The sequence below is a fragment of the Corylus avellana genome, chromosome 5 (genome assembly GCF_965113065.1).
Source record: "Corylus avellana chromosome 5, dhCorAvel1.hap1.2, whole genome shotgun sequence".
Taxonomy (NCBI): domain Eukaryota; kingdom Viridiplantae; phylum Streptophyta; class Magnoliopsida; order Fagales; family Betulaceae; genus Corylus; species Corylus avellana.
Window position 1 is genome coordinate 27088070 of NC_142494.1, and position 18879 is coordinate 27106948.

Sequence of the window (18879 nt, forward strand, 5' to 3'; positions counted from 1 at the left end):
TCAGCCAAAAGACAAAGACAAAAGTGCTCACATTATTGCACAGACAAGGCATTTAAGCTGCTCCGATACCTACCCAGCAAGTAGCATTTTTAAATGTACAATTATTGTCCTTCAATGTTCGTAATCTCAATTAATATCTTCTCCGGTGTCGTATATGGTCCGCGGCAACTTAAATCAGGCATTTGCACTTGGACACGTGGCGCGCCATTGTACTCGGCAGCCCCACAACAATATGCCTTTAGACAACTGGGCTTTGGTGATTTAGCCCATTTAACTGCCTTCTCACTGAAATGTCTTAGAAGTTCCTTACGGGATAGACTTCTCTTCCAAAATGTTGGACACGAATGCACGAGATCACCATTGTCCGCTGGGCTTGACACCACCAGATTTCCTCCCCCACATAATGGAACTTCCTCGTCAACCACCACGGTATGAGCCCCAGCATCAGCAATCTCCTGCAACTTCATTGCAAACTCAAGGGCCTTCAGCACTTCAGCCATTTTGGGCCGTCGATCTCTATCCTCATACAAACATTTATACGCAATCTTTGCATACACCTTCAAGCACGCCGGCGCAATTAGACCAATCAGACGGCTATCAATGATCTGATCAAGTGTACGATCTCTAAAACACTGCTGCGCCCACAGGGTCAAACTCTGTTGCTCATCATCCAGACCCATATCCACCGCAGGTCTAGCGCACAACACCTCAAACAACACCACCCCAAACCCAAACACATCGGATTTCACTGTTAGTTTAGAGGTCCAGAAATACTCCGGGTCCAAATACCCGAACGTGCCCTTCACATCCGTGGTGACGTGGCTCTCTGACAGGCTTTTAGGGCCCAATTTAGACAGCCCAAAGTCCGAAACCTTGGCAACCCAATCCTTGTCCAGCAGAATGTTGCTGGTATTGACGTCTCGGTGTATGATAGGGTGTTCCGCACCTTCATGAAGGTATAATAGTCCTCGAGCGGCTCCAATACAAATCTCCAGCCTCTGCTTCCACGACAACGGAGGATTATCCGTGTTGTAAAGATGATCGCGAAGCGTTCCGCGGGCCATGAGGTCATACACAATGATCATGTGGCGCTCGTCGTTGCAGTACCCGATCAAAGGGACCAGGTGGGGGTGCCGGAGCTTTGATAGCATTTCGATCTCCGTTCGAAACTCGTGGAACCCTTGTCTCGAGGTTGGCCCGAAGATCTTGATGGCTACCGGGGTGAGTTCACCACCGATGTAACCTTTGAACACGTAACCACAGCCGCCTCTTCCAACGATAAGATTCCTGTCAAAGTTCTTTGTGGCCGTACGAATCTCTTCCAGACTGAAGCGACGGCACAATCCTTCAATATCATCTACTGATGTTTGGTTCTTCTGGGACTCTGCTCTCTTCCTCTGCCAGAAAATTGCTATGCCCAAGAGAAAAAAAACGATTACGACACACAGGGACGCCCCGAAAATGACAAGGAACGGGAGTAATTTTGTGTGTTTTGAGTGCTTGTCGTGTTTTGGGTCGGATTGTGATGGAGCGGTACTGCTGTTTTCGATAAGGAACCGAGATTTTCGACCCGAAAGTGGTACACCTTTATCTCCAATACAACTGTAATCGAGGCTGGTGGGCATCGAGACGATCTCAATCCCATTTATAAACGCATACGCACCATTAACGGAAGTGTTTGTAGAGGGAATGAAGGATATGTTCAGTACTCTCTGACCCTCTTCTACGTTTACGCAGAAATTTTTGACAAAAACCTCTGCTTCCACAGAATGAGCAGTAAGGGAAGCATTAAAGTTGCTAAGGAGAGTGAAAGGTCCAGCAGTAACAGTGAAATACGCTTTAAACCTGTCAAAACCTTGGTATTTGGCTGGGTTGAAGAAGAAACGTATGAATTTTCGGCCCGGACTAACACGAAACGAGTAGGTGAATTGAGAAAGAAAGATCCGAGCCGTAGTGTAAGGGACACGATTGACGGATTTGGATTGGGAAGTGGAATTTGAGACTGCTGAGGTTTCATAATTAGGTTGTGAGGAAATGAATTTTGAGCCAATATCTCCTGTCCATTCCTTGCCATCAGGGTCAGTTGAGATAGCAGAAGAACCGCAGCTAAGCACGACATTATCGATGCCGGAATGAGGAGAGGAGGGCTTAGCCTTACCGGTTACGCTTGTTAGACAATTCAGGAAAACGAAAACTGAGAAGAAGTAGACGTATGATTTGCATGAGCTTTGCATGGTGAAATGAGTAGAATGAGTAGAATGTAGGTAGTGAAATTGAATGAGAGGGTTTGAGCAAAGCTGCGAGAAGTATAAAAACATATGGGGAATCCGAGTAGTCGACGCGTAAGGAGTGGGGGATGGGAGACAAAGAAAGGGGTCCCATGGAGGACCACCGGAAGCCTCCAATTTATTTCACATGGTTACTAACATAGCTTTGAGAATTGGAGAGTAGGGTCTCTTGGTGGCTTTGGCTTTAGCTTCACTGAAACCCAAGGGGCAGGAGACTCGCGGTCTGGTCAATAAACTAGTGAAAGGACACCCGCACGAGGGTCAAAAGAAGACTAATTTACAAAATAGTCTGGCCCAAGGTGGAAAACTGACCACGTGGGACAATTTTTATTTTTTAATTTCTCTTTTTGAAAGACCGTAAGAGTCAAATCTTCCCTCATTACCAAATAAAGAAACTAACAATTAAAAATATATATTTTGGTTGTTGCTTGGCTTTGCTTTTGCTTTTGTTTTTGTTTTTTGTTTTTTTTTTTTTGACATTACTTTGTTTTTGTTTTTAAGAGAACTAATATAGCATCTTAAATCTAAAATTTTTATTTAAAAAATTATCTATTTGGTAACAATTTTAGTTCTTTTAATGTAAAAAAGTTTCTTTTTTCTCTCTTTCTTCTAACATTTCTTTGAAATAATATTTAAATGCCTCTCTCTTTTTTTTTTCTTATTATTTGATTTAAAAGAATATTTAAAAAAAAGGATAAAAAAAAATGATTATATAATTTATTTGAATAGATAAGTAAAAAATAGTTTAATTTCCTAAATTGACTATAGAAACAAGGAAAGGTCCTGTAGGTCTTTTTACGCGTCGTGACGTTTATCGAATATGACAATTTTGAATCAAAAGAAATCAACCTTCCGTTTTCTGGTTGGAAAACTTTTTAATTGAATTAAGCACGCGAGGTGGTGACAGAATAGAACGGGAGAACAATAATGGATTATGAATATATGATCAAATATTTAAAAGTGATTCAATTCACTGATGTAGACATTTATCGCAATAATATTACCCAAAAAGTCTCCAAACTTCTTTTTAAAATAAGTAATCGTTGCCTTCATTAATGATTTTAAGAAGTATTACACGTGTAGGCCTCAACATTTTGATCAAGCTATAAATTAAGAGAAATGCTAAAGGTTAATAAATTTTTTATATTTAACCTATATTTTTTTACAATCAATTATTAGATTTGTAAGGTTCACCATTGACTTATGTAAAATATATATAAGTCAATAGTGCAAAGTGAGAACTGCATATGAATATCAATTGAGAACCCTGTATGAGTATCTTTAGCACGTTGTAAATTAAAGCAGCAATTTGATAATTAAGTTCTTTTCCACATTTAAGCTTATAAATTTTAATCATATAAACGAGTGATTTTGGCAGCTTAATTAAACAACTTTTCAGTTCTTCATTACAATTACAAGAGTCACAAAAAATATTGATAATATAAATCATTTTAGTGAAAAAATGATGAATGATAATAACTTATTTTGATGCTGTGAATAATGCCAATTGTAAATGATGTGCGAAACAATAAATATAATAACCATATAGACAATCAATTGAAACAAGAACTCGCAATCCATTCCACCCACCTCACGTGTTATTCTTACAGCATAATCTCATATTTTTAGTTTGGCTCATGGCCCTTAAATAAATACTTATTTATTTTCTAAAAGCTTATAATATTATTTTGAAAAGTCGTATTTGGTTTTTGAGCTTCACATAACTCATGTCTGCGTGTGGCTTTTGGTCTCTATTGGATCTTTTGTAGTCTCGTCTTCTTTTGCTTGGAGCTGATTGCTTGCTTTGTTACCGTCTTCTTTCTTCTTTTTTAAATACCATAATTCATCCAATAAAGGAATATATTTTATCCATATCAGTACTCTGCAAGATTCTGCTTTTTCAATAGGCCCATGTTTAGTTGTCTTGTGCAGTGAGTCAGACTGAAAACTTGGAAAGCTCAGTCCCAGTAGCATTATTGGTGAGTGTCAAGACTCGAGTTGACGTATGACTCCTTTAAATTAACACGTCCCCAACATCAACATCAATATATGGTCTGTCTGATTTGATCACCGTGGAATAGAAAATTAAGCCACTGGTTACGTCATACGCGGAACTAGGACTCATACCCTCCTCAATCGGTGTCTGCGCTGATCAAGCTTTACTTACCATAAAGGTCGAATATATTGAAGCCTAGCTTAGACCTGTAGAACGCCACTACTTGGCCCACTACCCTTTGGAAAAACATAAAATAAAATTTAATATAATATCATAATTTTTAGAGAAATAATAAAATTCATTATTTCAATAAATTTTAATCATTTTTATTTAATGAACGAATGAATTCACCATTAAATTTATAAAAAAATATAGTTTAAAAATAGTTGTGTATAACATGCCTCTAATTTTAAGATTAATAGAGTACGTGAAGAAACTTAAACCTCTTAATCTATGATATCATTAGGACCCAGATTTGTAGACCTCAATCCTTTATTTACTGACAAAGTTTATTATTTAGTGTAAGTTAATAATTTGCTATAATCATACATTATCAAGCGAATGTTATTATTTAAAAACTCTCTTTCTTCCACGCAGCCTTGACACCAGATTCACTGCCCAAAACTAAAAACATCTTCTAATAAATTTTCGTTAAATGGATATTTTGACAAATCTATCATTATCTTATATTATTTTTCCACATTACACCAAGGAATTAGACTACCAGATTTGGCTAGATATGAGCTCATCAGTCATCCCAATGTGCACGTAAAAAACTATAGCCTATAGTAGCATGAGTTATGGCGTATAAGAGGTTACAGGTAATAGTTATTATCTATAATTGCAACTGTAACCACCTTAATTAGGTGGTTATCAAATTTTAGTAATAGCAACCACAGCGCCTTAAGTGGTTAGGGGTTTTGAAGTAATCATCAGTTGCCAGTTATTGAAATCCAAGACTATATTGTATAATCGCTTTTTAAGTATAGGCTTTTTAGGCCTATTTTGGCATTTTTAGCCTACCTTGAGCATCTTTTTAGCGCCTATTTTAAACATTTTGGACTATTTATTACCTATTATAAATGGTATTAAAAATCAAAACAACCTCAGTTTGGTATATTATTATTATTTTTATATATTTTCTATACATAATAAATTATATATAAGGGCAAGTAGTTAGTGATTATTAACTGTCCGCACCTACTCTCAAAACTGTTAACCACTAAATGATTTTTTTCCAACCGTATACAAAAACAGTTATTAATGGTTAGTGGTAATTAGTAGTTAGTGGTTATAGGCGGCTAATAACCGTTCTCTTGTACACTCCTAGCTTGAGTTGTCGGATGCTCGTAGAAAAATAGTTTGATTTTTTTCTCAATTAAAACGCAGATGCCTTTATATACATACAATAAGAAAATCTATATGCCTCTATTTGTTTTTTCTCAATTCTCCGAAACAGTGCATGGTTCTGATCGATGCTAAGGAAAATGCTTGATTAATTACATCATGGCTCGACCTGAAGTGTGCTTGGGCTCATTGAAAACTTAGCTTTTGATAGAATAACAAAAAATTTCTTTGAGAATATTTTTTTTATGAAATCCGAATCCATATCGATATATAATGTTCATAAGTACTCCTTGGAGAATGACATTGGATCAGCCAATACCTGCCACGTAAATCCACATTACTGGTTTCACTTTATCTCTTACTTCATATTCTTGAATGATTGTCCTTACAATGGCCCTCTCTCAACCCAAACAAGACGATACCACGTGGTCATGTGTACCTTCCGTTTCACTATTCCACATGGCATCTCAGAAAAAATCGAGGCCCATGATTCAATCTTTGTTGGCGGTTAATTAATTAAGCAACCTTAAAGTTCAAAACCACTAACATATATAGTTATATATGGTGACCTTGCATGTGCAACAGAATTTTGTATCATGTAACATGTCCTTTATAGATGTATGCAGTCAAAAGATAATGTTTTGGTATTGAAGCGTCTGAACAAGTGAGCTTCATATTAATCCTCTTATATTTATGTCTAAATTATTAGTAATTCAAACAACAATTCTGAAGATTAGAATTCATATTCACATTTTCGCATTTCTCAGATCAAAATTCAACACCAATAGTGAACTATTCAAATGGGCTTATATTTATAATTTGATAGTTGTCGAAGTAAGTCCAGCATGACAGCTAGGTGGGCCGTAGAGCAATAAGCCTACAATTAGTTATAAATGATAGTGAGATAAATGTCCAAATTTGAAATTTCCCTCTTTTTGGATTAAAGTTTGGATGTACGTTCATCTGTTTTTGAGAATTATGATTGCTAGGTATTGAGATTTTTTTTTCTTTTTTAGTTTTATATGGGTTTGCTTTCTAAATCATATAACGATTAAGAATAGTTTCTACATCAAAGGGAAAAGTGGTTATATCATATATGGGTAATAAATTAGGCAGGTTGACAGAATTTTCTTACTGGAAACCTAGAGCTTAAGCAAGAATGCTCTCCTCCGGCTTCTGAATGTAATATGGAAATTCTATCTCTAGAGCCCTTTACATTCAAATACAAGAGGCAAGTTTAAACTTATACTTCATGAAACTATGCATATGACAAGCAGACGATCGATCCCCTATCATTATATTAAATATACTATGCATATGAAAGTTACTAAAATTAAGTTTTAAACTAGAGATTTTTAATTAACCAGAAAATAGGGTTGTAATTATCATTTCTAACTTTGATGTTGGAAAAACTATGAACTAATCAATTAATCAGAACTCTTACATTTAGGCAGTGCTTGATTCAACATAAAACGCTTTCTAATATCCTAAAATATTTTAGTAAAAATGCTACTAATTAATTAATTGTACATTGTCTGGTCTAAACTTAAATATGATCTGAAACAAATTTTTTATGATAGTTTAAATTGAAAGCATTATCTACTGTTATATATACCCAAAACAACCTAAAATTGGAACGACCACATTCGATCCTCGGCGATCGGCCGAACCAACACTACCCAACTCATCAAATTGACGAACCAGCGATTACATACACCCACACCCTCACCACATCATGTCCATTGCTGCCGATTCACTGGGGAACATTTTCCTTTGATTTGTATTCTATAATAGAAAAGTGTAGAATTAATGTATTTGTGAAAAACATTTTCTGTCATCAAGACATAGCCTTGGATATAGGTGCAATAACCTTCTCGATCTTTTGAGCAGTTATCAACCACACTAACTACAAGAAATTTGGTCTTTAGTGATCATATTTTTAGTGGCAACTAAAAAGTCGTTGCTAAAAATCATTTATCAACGACGACTTTTAAGTTTCGTTAAAATTTGTAGCTACATTATTGATCATGAATAAGTTGTATTTCTGCTGATCATCCTTAATTAAATGTTTTCTTGGTTTACAAAATTTAACATATTTAGTAAACAAAATATATTTTATTTTAAATAAAAAAGATAAAATCAATTTTAATATATATATATATTAAAAAAAAAAAAAACAGCCTAAATTGGCTTCATTAATTCTAATTAAGCCTGGAACAAATTCTGTTGCTCATTGGGAAAGATGAAGCAAAATTCTGGTATAACACCAGTATACAGGGAATATTTTACAACGGCATACACAAAATTAACATATCGAACTCTCACTAATTAAATAGTTTCTTACAGTAATCCAACATTTTCTGGAAAAACAAAAGTGATAGACAAACAAACGACAGCTTTAATCACACTCATACCTTTTTTTTATTTATTTATTTCACTTTTCCCAACCCAATAAGCCTTTTGAAAACGTTTTGGAAAAACAAAAAAGAAACCCTAATTAAGCTTTAGAGTTGGGTAGTGGTGGTATCAGAATTAAGACTTGGGTAGGTCAACCCAATACTCGTCGCGGTAAACCCGGTCCCAACGCCCGATTCGGACACGTGTCTACTTTGAACGTTATCGTACCGATTAGAATGATCACCTGTAGTTCCGGCGAGACGGAATGATAACATCTGATCTGGATAGGTGTAGTCAACACCGGGGTTGATTTTCTCCTTCGCGGCGTCCGCATCCTCCTGCAGCTCCAGTGCAAAGCCGAGCTTTTCCACCACATCATTCATCGTGGGCCGTTGATTCCCCTCATCACGCACACAACTCTCCGCCACCTCCACGAATAACTTAAAACACTCGGGAGCAATCTTTCCCTTAAGATACGGATCAATTATTTCAATTATGGTCCCCTTCTCCATGCATTTACGGGCCCAGTTGGCCAAATTGCATTGCTCCGGAGCAAGTTTTTGATCCAACGGCTTTCGTGCACATAACACTTCGAACAGCACCACACCAATTGAGTACACGTCGGATTTTTCCGTCAGTTGCCGGCGCCTTGCGTATTCCGGATCCAAATAACCCAACGTGCCCTTCACCATGGTACTGACCGCGGTTTTATCCAGACCCCTTTTGGACAACCCGAAGTCCGAAACCTTGGCGACAAAATTCTGATCCAACAGAATATTGGTGGTCTTGACGTCACGGTGGATAATAGGGTGCTTCACGCCCGTGTGGAGGAACTGCAACCCACTCGCGGCTCCGATGCAAATATCGAGCCTTTTTCTCCAAGGGAGCGGATCGTTGCGGGTTTCGTAGAGGTGGTCGCGGAGAGTCCCGTTGGGCATGTAGTCGTAGACGAGGATCATCTCGCCCCCCTCGTTGCAGTATCCGATGAGAGAGACGAGGTGGACGTGGCGAAGCTGAGAGAGCATGATGGTTTCTGTCTTGAACTCATTGGCGCCTTGCCGTGACTCCGGGTTCATGCGCTTGATCGCCACGGTCGTGTTGCCGTCGTCTATTTGACCCTTGTATACGTAGCCGAAGCCACCTTCGCCGATAATCAGATCTTGGTGGAAGTTGTTGGTCGCTTTTTTGATTTCGGTGAGAGAGAACTGCCGGCATAGTTGTCCGGGCAGGGACGAGGCTGTTGTCCTTGCCGCCTTTCCTCTGGGCCAACAGAAACAGTTGGTCGTCATGATCAGTTTGCAGAGAGAAGCATGCAACACAGTGGGTTGAGCACGACCAAGAAGCCCGCACCACTTCCAAATTGGGTGGACTCGTTGGCAACAGCGATGTGATGGGGTTTAGAAGTGGCGGTTCAGATATTACAGGGAAGGGCACAGGAAAAAAATAATAATAATAAAGACTGGAACAAGCTGAAGAAGAAAAAAGAAAAGAAAAAGAAAATAAGAGATTGAGGTAGAGATATATCATATCATGTACGGGTATCTGAGCCTTCACAGATTCCTCGAGGGAGAGGTCCCTTGACCCAACAAATTTAAAATAAAAAAATAGAGAGCAGGGAGAGCTCCCAATAATTAACAGCATAGGTATTTAGAAAAGAAAAAAAAAAAAAAAAAAAAAAGCATAGTTATTCGGTAATGCTTTTGGTTTTGTTTGATGAGTAGAATAGTAGTCTCGTTCACTTTTTTGGCAAAAGCGGCACATCACAACCTAATATGTCCACCATATATATGTACGAAATATTTGCCTCTTTTAGAGCGTTTCCAATTTGAACTTATGTTTCTTATCATAAAACGGCATCTTTAAATATTTTTAGGAAAAAATGCAACATCAATTTAGGTGATTTACTTGATTTATAATACAATTAATTTACGACTTAACACATTCTGATAGTGTATCACGTCAACAAAATGAAAGGTTAGAGTATAACTTATTGGTAGTTCTAATATAGATGCAAAGGAACATGGTTGCAAACTGAAAGAGTATATACTAGAAGGATTAACCAAAGCGTGCATAAGTTGAGTAGTCGATCCTCTTGAGTAAAGTATAGAATAAATGATCAACCACGGCCCGAATTGGTTGAGATGTTGGCCCCTATGAGTAAAGTAACAACTGAGACTGTGGGCCCTTTGTTGTAGGACATCGACAGGGTCATAAGTCCTTAATGGTATAACATGTATGTTAGTGTCAATAGGTATTGACGGGTTAACAATGGCCTCATGACTAGCCTACCAAGGAAGGACTTGCACAAGTATGGTACAAGGGTTAGAGAGATTCACCCGTGAGCTTGCTCCAACGCCCAAGTCAGTGATTTATGCTGAAGAGGAAGAGAGTGGAGAGTTTGTAAATTATATCGCATACTTTTCACTGTGCCCTACTTCCTCTTTTATACTCCGCATGAGATTCTTCTATGAGTCGTGGTTGCTGACGAGACACTCCTCTCTCCCTTGGTTGGACCAAAAGGGTTCGACTATGCGAATTTCTTTTTCTTGTGTTGGTGACCGGGGCTTGGCGCCACCCGCTTGCATTTTCATTGGGCTTTCTTGGGTCTTTGAATGACTACTTCGGCCCTCCAATGTTCGTTTCCCATCATAAGGTACCAACAGGGTTCATTGACAAAGATCTTATGGCCTCCTTGGCATTTTGGCCCAAACTTGCTGTGGACCATTTCATTCAAATGGGCTTGCACTATGTGGGCTGACAGGAAGAAAAAAAAAATCCCTCTACAATATTTGTAGAATTGATGATTTCACTATTACAAATAATATAAAAAGATAAAATTACCTTTCAAAACTCGTAAATAGATTTTTGTGTGAACATGTTATTCCACGCAATTACTCTTAACTGAAAATTTAAATTTCAGTGCAAGAGTAGTAATTCTTGTATGAGTAAATGACCTCAAATGTGTGAATTGACACGGGGAAGGAAAGAGGGAGTCTTTTTAGCATCATTTCAAATATGATGTGATTTTTTTATTAGTAATTTTAAAAGTTACATTATATTTAAAAAAATTTTAAAAAAACTTTTAGTATTACTAAATTTTTAAACATGATTAAAATAAATATAGACGTAATAATGATATAAAACAGGTGAATAACATGGGAAATATAAAACTAGAATAACTTCTGGAGGCGACCAAGACCATAATAATTCACCATTGTCGTCTTCGATGCGTTCATACTCTCATGTTAATCACGCAAGTTGGTAGACGAGGACCGAGACATGTTGTGATGGCATCTTAATTTTCTTCTGTCCTGTCAACACTTTTTCTTTGTCGATCACTGTTATTTTCCCTTCTAATCTTGATAATGTTCTGCTTTTTCACTTCCCCCTTTATTCCCTTTTCATTTTTCTACATCTTGCTTTTGATTAAAATAAATATAGACGTAATAATGATATCAAACAGGTGAATAACATGGGAAATATAAAACTAGAATAACTTCTGGAGGCGACCAAGACCATAATAATTCACCATTGTCGTCTTCGATGCGTTCATACTCTCATGTTAATCACGCGAGTTGGTAGACGAGGACCGAGACACGTCGTGATGGCATCTTAATTTTCTTCTGTCCTGTCAACACTTTTTCTTTGTCGATCACTGTTTTTTCCCTTCTAATCTTGATAATGTTCTGCTTTTTCACTTCCCCCTTTATTCCCTTTTCATTTTTCTACATCTTGCTTTTGTTTCGGCCAATCACTCAGGCTCAGAATAGGGGCCACAACCTTTCTGATATTCGACCAGAAATAGCAACCTGGACTACGTGATTAATGCTCCAGACAAATTTCAATGTTTTTGATATGAAATCGATTGTTTTTTTTTTTAGATAAGTTTGGTGAACCTTCTTATCATATTCACATTGTAATCAAGGGTACAGCGAGACAAATTCAAAGTTCTTAATTGACTCGTTAACCACAATTATAATGATAACTATGTTAATTTTTGTTAGTTCTACGCCCAGGGGTTTTAGTACTTTGGCTCATCTAATATGTAGACACATGATATTCAATCTACATATTAGCATTATTTAACCAAAAAACAGACATTTCAATTAAATTAAGCGGGCTCTCATCCACAGCATTAATAGTTTGAGAATGAGGCACTAGAGAGTGTTTGGTTTGTTTAGGAGTGGTTTACTCCCTCTCTAGATCAAGTGAATTATTCTCGCTTTTGCAATCACTCTTTTAAAGTTAAAAAAATTAATTAATTTTGTATATCAAATTTTAAAAAGTTTGTAATGTCACCATTTCATTATGATTTTTTGATAAATCTTAATGGAAGCCTTAAAAAAAATCCCAAAATAGCAATTTTTTAATAAAAAAATTATTTAATTGAGCTAATTTTGTAATTTCTAAATTTTACAGAAATATAAAAGTCATTTCACGATTTAACCCCAAACGATAATGGGAGGGGTGATATTTTTATATATTAAACCGATAGTTTTTGAACTTTATATTGTTCTCTATGGTTCAAAAAAAATTCAAACGACTACTAATGAAAAATAAAAAAATTTTAAATAACTGACTAAGAATCTTGTATACTTTAGGAAAATAATAAAATATTCATTTTAGCTTTTTTAAAAATAATATTTATTTTTCGATTTTTTTAAAATAAAATGAATGACACAGATGACTTAATAGGTCTTTCTAACAACTCAACTAGTTAAATATTTTATTGTTAGCCATCGTGGAAAAAGGCCTTTGAACTGCTCCCACCCCCTTTTGCAAAAGCATACTAACAGCTTTTCGACGTTGGTGGAGTCTATGAAGACTTGGATAACTCTTATCACTTCATGATTCCAAGAAAGTTCAATAATTTGGTGTACGTTATCCCTGAAAGATAAAATAATTAGGAAATAGTATAATTGGCTAAGAATCGCCCCTTATAATTGATCAGAGAAAAATGGTTTGATTTTTCGTTGAGAAATATTCATGCATATATATATATATATATATATATATTTCAAATTTCGTTAAATTTTTAATTTTTATTTTATTTTTTATAATAAAAAAGTATGAATTTATTAAAAAAATTTGACAAGATTTAATGAAAAATGTTAACAGATAAGAGATATTGCAAAAATTTAAAAATTAAATACCCTAAACTAAAAATTTTTAAACTTTTAAAAAATAATTTTAAAACGGATGAAAGTTAGATAAAAATTTTGTGGAATTTTTCATAATAATTATAATCATCAAAGGTATTGCTAGAAGACAAAAGCGATAGTAATCCTGATAGGACTCTATTATTAAAAGGGTTCACGTGAAACATGATATGTACGAAAAATAAAAATCATTAAAAAGGGTGAATGATACATATGGACGAGACATAAAAATAAAAACAATTATGACTCGAAAGTATTTCCATGGGACAGGTAGGACCATATATAAAGACTAAGAGAACAAATGAACACAGGCTTTAGAAAAAAAACAAAAGCAATGCTTTTGGGAAAGTAATTTGATCAACTTTCTCAAAGTTGATGTTAGTTAGAAATATTTTAAGCAGTAAATGGCAGCTGCTCAGCAATTGCAAATCATGGAAGTTTCTCAAAAACATAAACAAATGAGAAAACAAACAATGTGGAAAAAATTTCCCAAAAGCATTGCCTTTAGAAAAAAAAAGGCAATGCTTTTGGGAAAGTCATTTGATCAACTATCTCAAAGTTGATGTTAGGTAGAAATATTTTAAGCAGCAAATGGTAGCTGCTCAGCAATTGCAAATCATGGAAGTTTTCCTAAAACATAAACAAATGAGAAAACAAACGAAGTGGAAAAAATTTCCATGTGAATTGGTTGAGTGATTCAGGGGATCGTATCTCACCAAGAAGCCACTAACTAAGCTTAAATTAATATTAAATATTAATTTCCTGTTATTTGGGAAACAGCAGATTAATATTTATCAGTTTTAATGTTTTAGTTTGAATCGTACGTGCAACTCCAAAATCTAAAAGTTATGTTGTGGGCCGGAGACAAAAGCTTCAGGAATCAGGTTCAGACCTTCTTTCCCTCTTTAAAACACTTTAATTATTCCTTGCCTGCCACTGTTCTAAGGAGATTTGAGAGAATCTTTCTAATCTCTGGATACCATTATATTTGGCCATCTACATATGTTGCCTACTAGATAAGAATCGAGAAAAAGCATCACTCCTGATTGATCAAGAATCCATCCATCTCTTTTATCAGATTTTTGGAGCACATGCAATGGATCTAGTTGCATTCATATTGGGTAGTCAAAATAGTTTAAAGGTTACTTTGGCTAGCCTAGTAAAAAAAAAAAAATACTGAAAAAAGTTATCTATTTGGCTAGTCACTTTCACTAAAAATTTGACTCGTTCAGCAAATAATGCTCAATATTATACTCATTCCCCCTTCAGAAGCAAATCTGGACTTCCCTAGAAAATTGCATTAAAATCAGTTTTGATATTACAATTAGAAAAGATTTATCTATGATGGTGGTAGTTTGACGTAACTTTCTTGGTCTCATTACTCAGGTATAGGGTACTTTGCTTGCCGTTTAGGAAGCTTTAATGTTAATTACAACACGGAAAGTCAAGTTTTGCATTAGATGGGAGGGATTGTAAGAGCTAGTGTCGTATGTATGCTAAGTCTTGTATTGATTTCACCTAATATTAGGTGAAGTAAGTTATTTAAGCAATTTTAAGGCGCTTCATCAGTAACATTGACTAATTCATTAGAATAACAAAACGTACGTTACTAGCAATTGTTTTTGATAACATAATTTTGTAAAGTGATTCTCTCCCTATAATTTTGGCCACCCAGCACAAGGAGCTCAATTGGAGGATCACTCTCTACATTCTTGACATGCATGGATTTTTTTCCTCTTCTTCACCGTTGGCTTTAAAAAGTGCTACCCATATATTGGCTTCATAGTAATTAAGCTTTAAACCAATTATACATTGTTCATAAGAGATATAAATTCTTGTCTAGAACACAGTACGTAAGGATATGATTACCATACAAGTGCATAAAATTCTCATTCAGAATATATAATATATGTTTAACATATAGGACTAGAAAAATACGTAGTCATGTGTACAGAATAAAGTTCCTTGCATTACTCCAATATAGCCTAAAATAGCAAAAGACCTGAATCGCACTTATACTATCATACACTTACTCATATAACAACTGCCCACACTTTGGAAAAATACGTAACAAACCCTAAGATTTAGAGTTGGTGGTGTCAGTCAAGACATCTTGACTAGTGATAGCAGAATCAAGAGTTGGGCAGGTCAATCCAGTGTTAGTCGTGGTGAACCCGGTCCCACCATCTGCTTCCAACAATTGTCCGCTGTGAACACCAATGATACTGGAAAGACTGAATGATACCACTTCCGGGTAGCTATGCTCACCACCGGGGCTGGTTTTCACCTTTGTGGTGTCCGCATTCTGCTGTAACGCCAACGCAAAACTGAGCTTTTCCATCACATCATTCATTGTGGGCCGTTGGCTCGCCAGATCGCGTACACAGCTCTCTGCGACCTCCACGTATGCCTTGAAACAGTCAGGAGCTATCTTACCCTTAAGATACGGATCAATAATTTCCCCGATGTTACCTTTCTTGATGCATTTCTGGGCCCACTTGGCCAAGTGGCATTGCTCGGCCTCAAGTTTTTGATCCTGTGCTTTTCGGGCACATAGTACTTCGAACAACACCACGCCGAAGGAGTACACGTCCGATTTTTCCGTTAGTTTTTGACGCTTAAAATAATCCGGATCCAAATACCCAGGCGTACCCTTTACCATGGTACTGACTGCCATGTTATCCTGCCCCATTTTAGACAACCCGAAATCGGAAACCTTGGCCACCCATTTGTCGTCCAACAGAATATTGTTGGTCTTCACGTCACGGTGGATAATGGGTTGCATTTCTCCCGTGTGCAGGTAATTCAAACCAGACGCAGTTCCGATGCAAATGTTGAGCCTTTGATCCCACGAAAGGGGATCATTTTGGGTATCATAGAGGTGGTGGCGGAGAGTCCCCTTGGTCATGTACTCATAGACGAGGATCATCTCACCCTCCTCCTCGCAGAATCCGATGAGAGGGACGAGGTGGATGTGGCGAAGCATAGAGAGCATCTTGATCTCTGTCAAGAACTCACCGTGACCTTGTTTTGACTCCGGGTTCAAGCGCTTGATCGCCACGATCACTGTACCCCCGTCAATGAAACCCTTATACACAGTGCCAAAGCCACCGACGCCAACAATTAATTCTTTATGGAAGTTGTGGGTTGCTGCTTTGATTTCGTCTAGTGAGAAGTGGCGGCATCGTTCTTCCGGCAGTGACGAGGCTCTTGTCCTTGTTGACTTTCCTTTGGCTGGCTCTGGCTCGGGCCAGCACCAGCACTTGGATAGTGGATAGTAAGAAGCGTAGCGCTTGGTCTTCCTCAGTTTCCAGAGAAACATGCAACACACTAGAGTGAGCACAACCAAGAAACCTGCACCGCTTCCAATGGCAATGATTATTGTTTTCTTTGTCTTGGACTCGCTGGCTGTTGAAGCAGGTTGTTGAGCCGCCGGTGGGGAGGGCAAACTTCCAGGATCGGGTCCGGCAACGGCAAGGTTATCTTGGTCGCTCAATTTGAACACCTCCATACCATTTAGACTGGCATCGTTGATCGCATAGCTAAATTTCATTGGGTGAAGAGCAACGAACAGATCAGCCTTGCCTTGAACTTCCTTGTTTTCAATCCTTACCACATAGTCCCTGTACACAGGCGTCTCATTCCTTTTGCTCCACATAAGTACATCAGCCTTTTCATCGGCTGTCTTATTGTCTATATAGATAATGAATGGCCTGTCGCCGGCTCTCGTTACTTGGGGCCATATTTCGCAGAAATGGAGCCTCACCAGATAATTGAATCCCGAATCAACCGGTAATCCCCACGTCAAATTAGAAAGCAAGTTATGGGTTTTGTTTGGACCCATTGACACTGCGGTCTTATAGATAGCATCAGGTGCAGTATAATTTCGTACCAACGAGTATATGGGTTTCAAATTTGTTTCAACAGGGATTACGCCTCCACCCAATGAATAATCATCGTCCGGGGACCATTCTCTAAACATGCCAGTATCATCCACCGCTGATATAAAGCCCCCGCCCACGTTTAATCGAACAACCTTCTCGAGTGCCATGTTGTAGTTCATGGAGAACCTATAATTTTCGCCAACGTAAGGGAGGGTTGCACCTTCTTGCCCATAGTAGAGGTCGTCTGGCATGGAGACGATCTCAATTCCATTAATAAAAGCATAGACTTTACCTGAATTACTTGGACATGGGATGAATTCTACATCCAATTTTTTTTGTTCTTCGACGTTGATGCAGAACTCCTTAGAAAGAAATTTTTCTTTCAAGGAATTAGCATGGATATAGATGGAAGCACTGAAGTTTGTAAGTAAGGTGAACGAACCCGCTTTGACATTGAAAAAGTCGGTATAGTTATCAAAACCTTTGTAAGAAGCCGGGTAGAAGTGCAAGCGAACAAATTTCGGGCCAGGGGTGACAGGAAACACGTACGTGAATCTGGAAGAAGATAAACGGGCAGTCTTGTAGGGGACAGCGTCCGTGTAGCCTTGGCTTTCTGCTTCAGAGTCGCTAGATTTGTGATTGGGTTCTTCTATGGGAGCGAATTTGGAGTCCTTGTCTCCTATCCACTCGCGCTTATCCCTAGCCGTTGAGTTGCCAGAAGTGCCGCAGTTGAGGGTAATATCATCAACTGCGACGTAAGGACGTGTAGAAGTAGCAATTGAGATATGACAAACAAGGAAGACAAAGAAGAAGAAGATAGAGGTGAGCATTGAGAGGTTCCTCATGGAGCAAGAAATCAGACTCTAACAATAGCAAAAAAATTAGAGAGCGGTAAAATACCAAGCTCCTCCTTTTTGCAATTACACAAAGTTTTGTAAGTGGCGTTATTTATAAAGTATTTGGTCATCCTCGAGATTTTGTCCAAGGGTGAAAAGGTGGGCCGTTAACCAATAACCATAATCATCTAGGAGATTTTGTCCTAGGGTGAAAAGGTGGGCGGTTAACCGTTAACCATAACCATTTAGGCGGTTAGCAGTATATATATGACAAACAAGGAAGACGAAGATAGAGGTGAGCATGGAGAGGTTCCTCATGGATCAAGAAATCAGACTCTTAACAATAGCAAAAAATTAGAGAGCGGCAAAATACCAAGTTTCTCCTTTTGCAATTACATAAAGTTTTGTAAGTGGCGTTATTTATAAAGTACTTGGTCATCCTCGAGATTTTGTTTTAGGGTGTGTTAAGAATATTATGTTAGAGTTATTTACTAGTTATTTACTTCCTTAGGTATTATTAGTCTATTAGGTTTTATATTTCCTTAGTTTACTAGGTTTATCTTTCCTTAGTCTATTAGGTTACTTGCCTCTCTATAAATAAAGGCATCTGTATTCATTATCATAACAGAATATATCAATACAATGTATTTCATTGTGTGTTTCTGCTCTCCCTATTATTCTTCCGCTCTTCTATATCTCTCAATTATTTCAACATGTTATCAAAGCATTTTAACATGGTATCAGAGCCACCTTTCTGTGGCCTTCAATAAACGTCTTTTCTAGTGTTTTCCTTTTGTTGAATTTTAGTCTCATCGCCCTACATCAAGCACCGCCAAAATTTCTGCTGCCCATAGTCTCAAAATTGTGCTAGCCTATAGATCCAGAATTGCCATCGGCTCCAACACACCACCATGCGCCTCCGCCAGTTTTTGGCTGCACCGCAGCTGCCCTTGCAGGAGCTACACGCTTCTG

The 18879-nt window shown here is 37.5% G+C and overlaps 1 protein-coding gene and 2 pseudogenes across 1 annotated transcript; all 3 read right to left on the reverse strand.

Moving 5' to 3' along the window:
• LOC132181497 (receptor-like protein kinase FERONIA) lies at positions 1–2326 on the reverse strand. Its single transcript, XM_088516400.1, has one exon. It carries the CDS (start codon positions 2316–2318, stop codon positions 102–104), a length of 2217 nt encoding a protein of 738 aa, XP_088372526.1. The 5' UTR covers positions 2319–2326; the 3' UTR covers positions 1–101.
• A 5548-nt stretch (positions 2327–7874) lies between these two features.
• LOC132180730 (receptor-like protein kinase FERONIA pseudogene) lies at positions 7875–9401 on the reverse strand (annotated as a pseudogene).
• A 5663-nt stretch (positions 9402–15064) lies between these two features.
• On the reverse strand, positions 15065–17916 carry LOC132182144 (receptor-like protein kinase FERONIA pseudogene; annotated as a pseudogene).
• Positions 17917–18879: the final 963 nt, after the last annotated feature.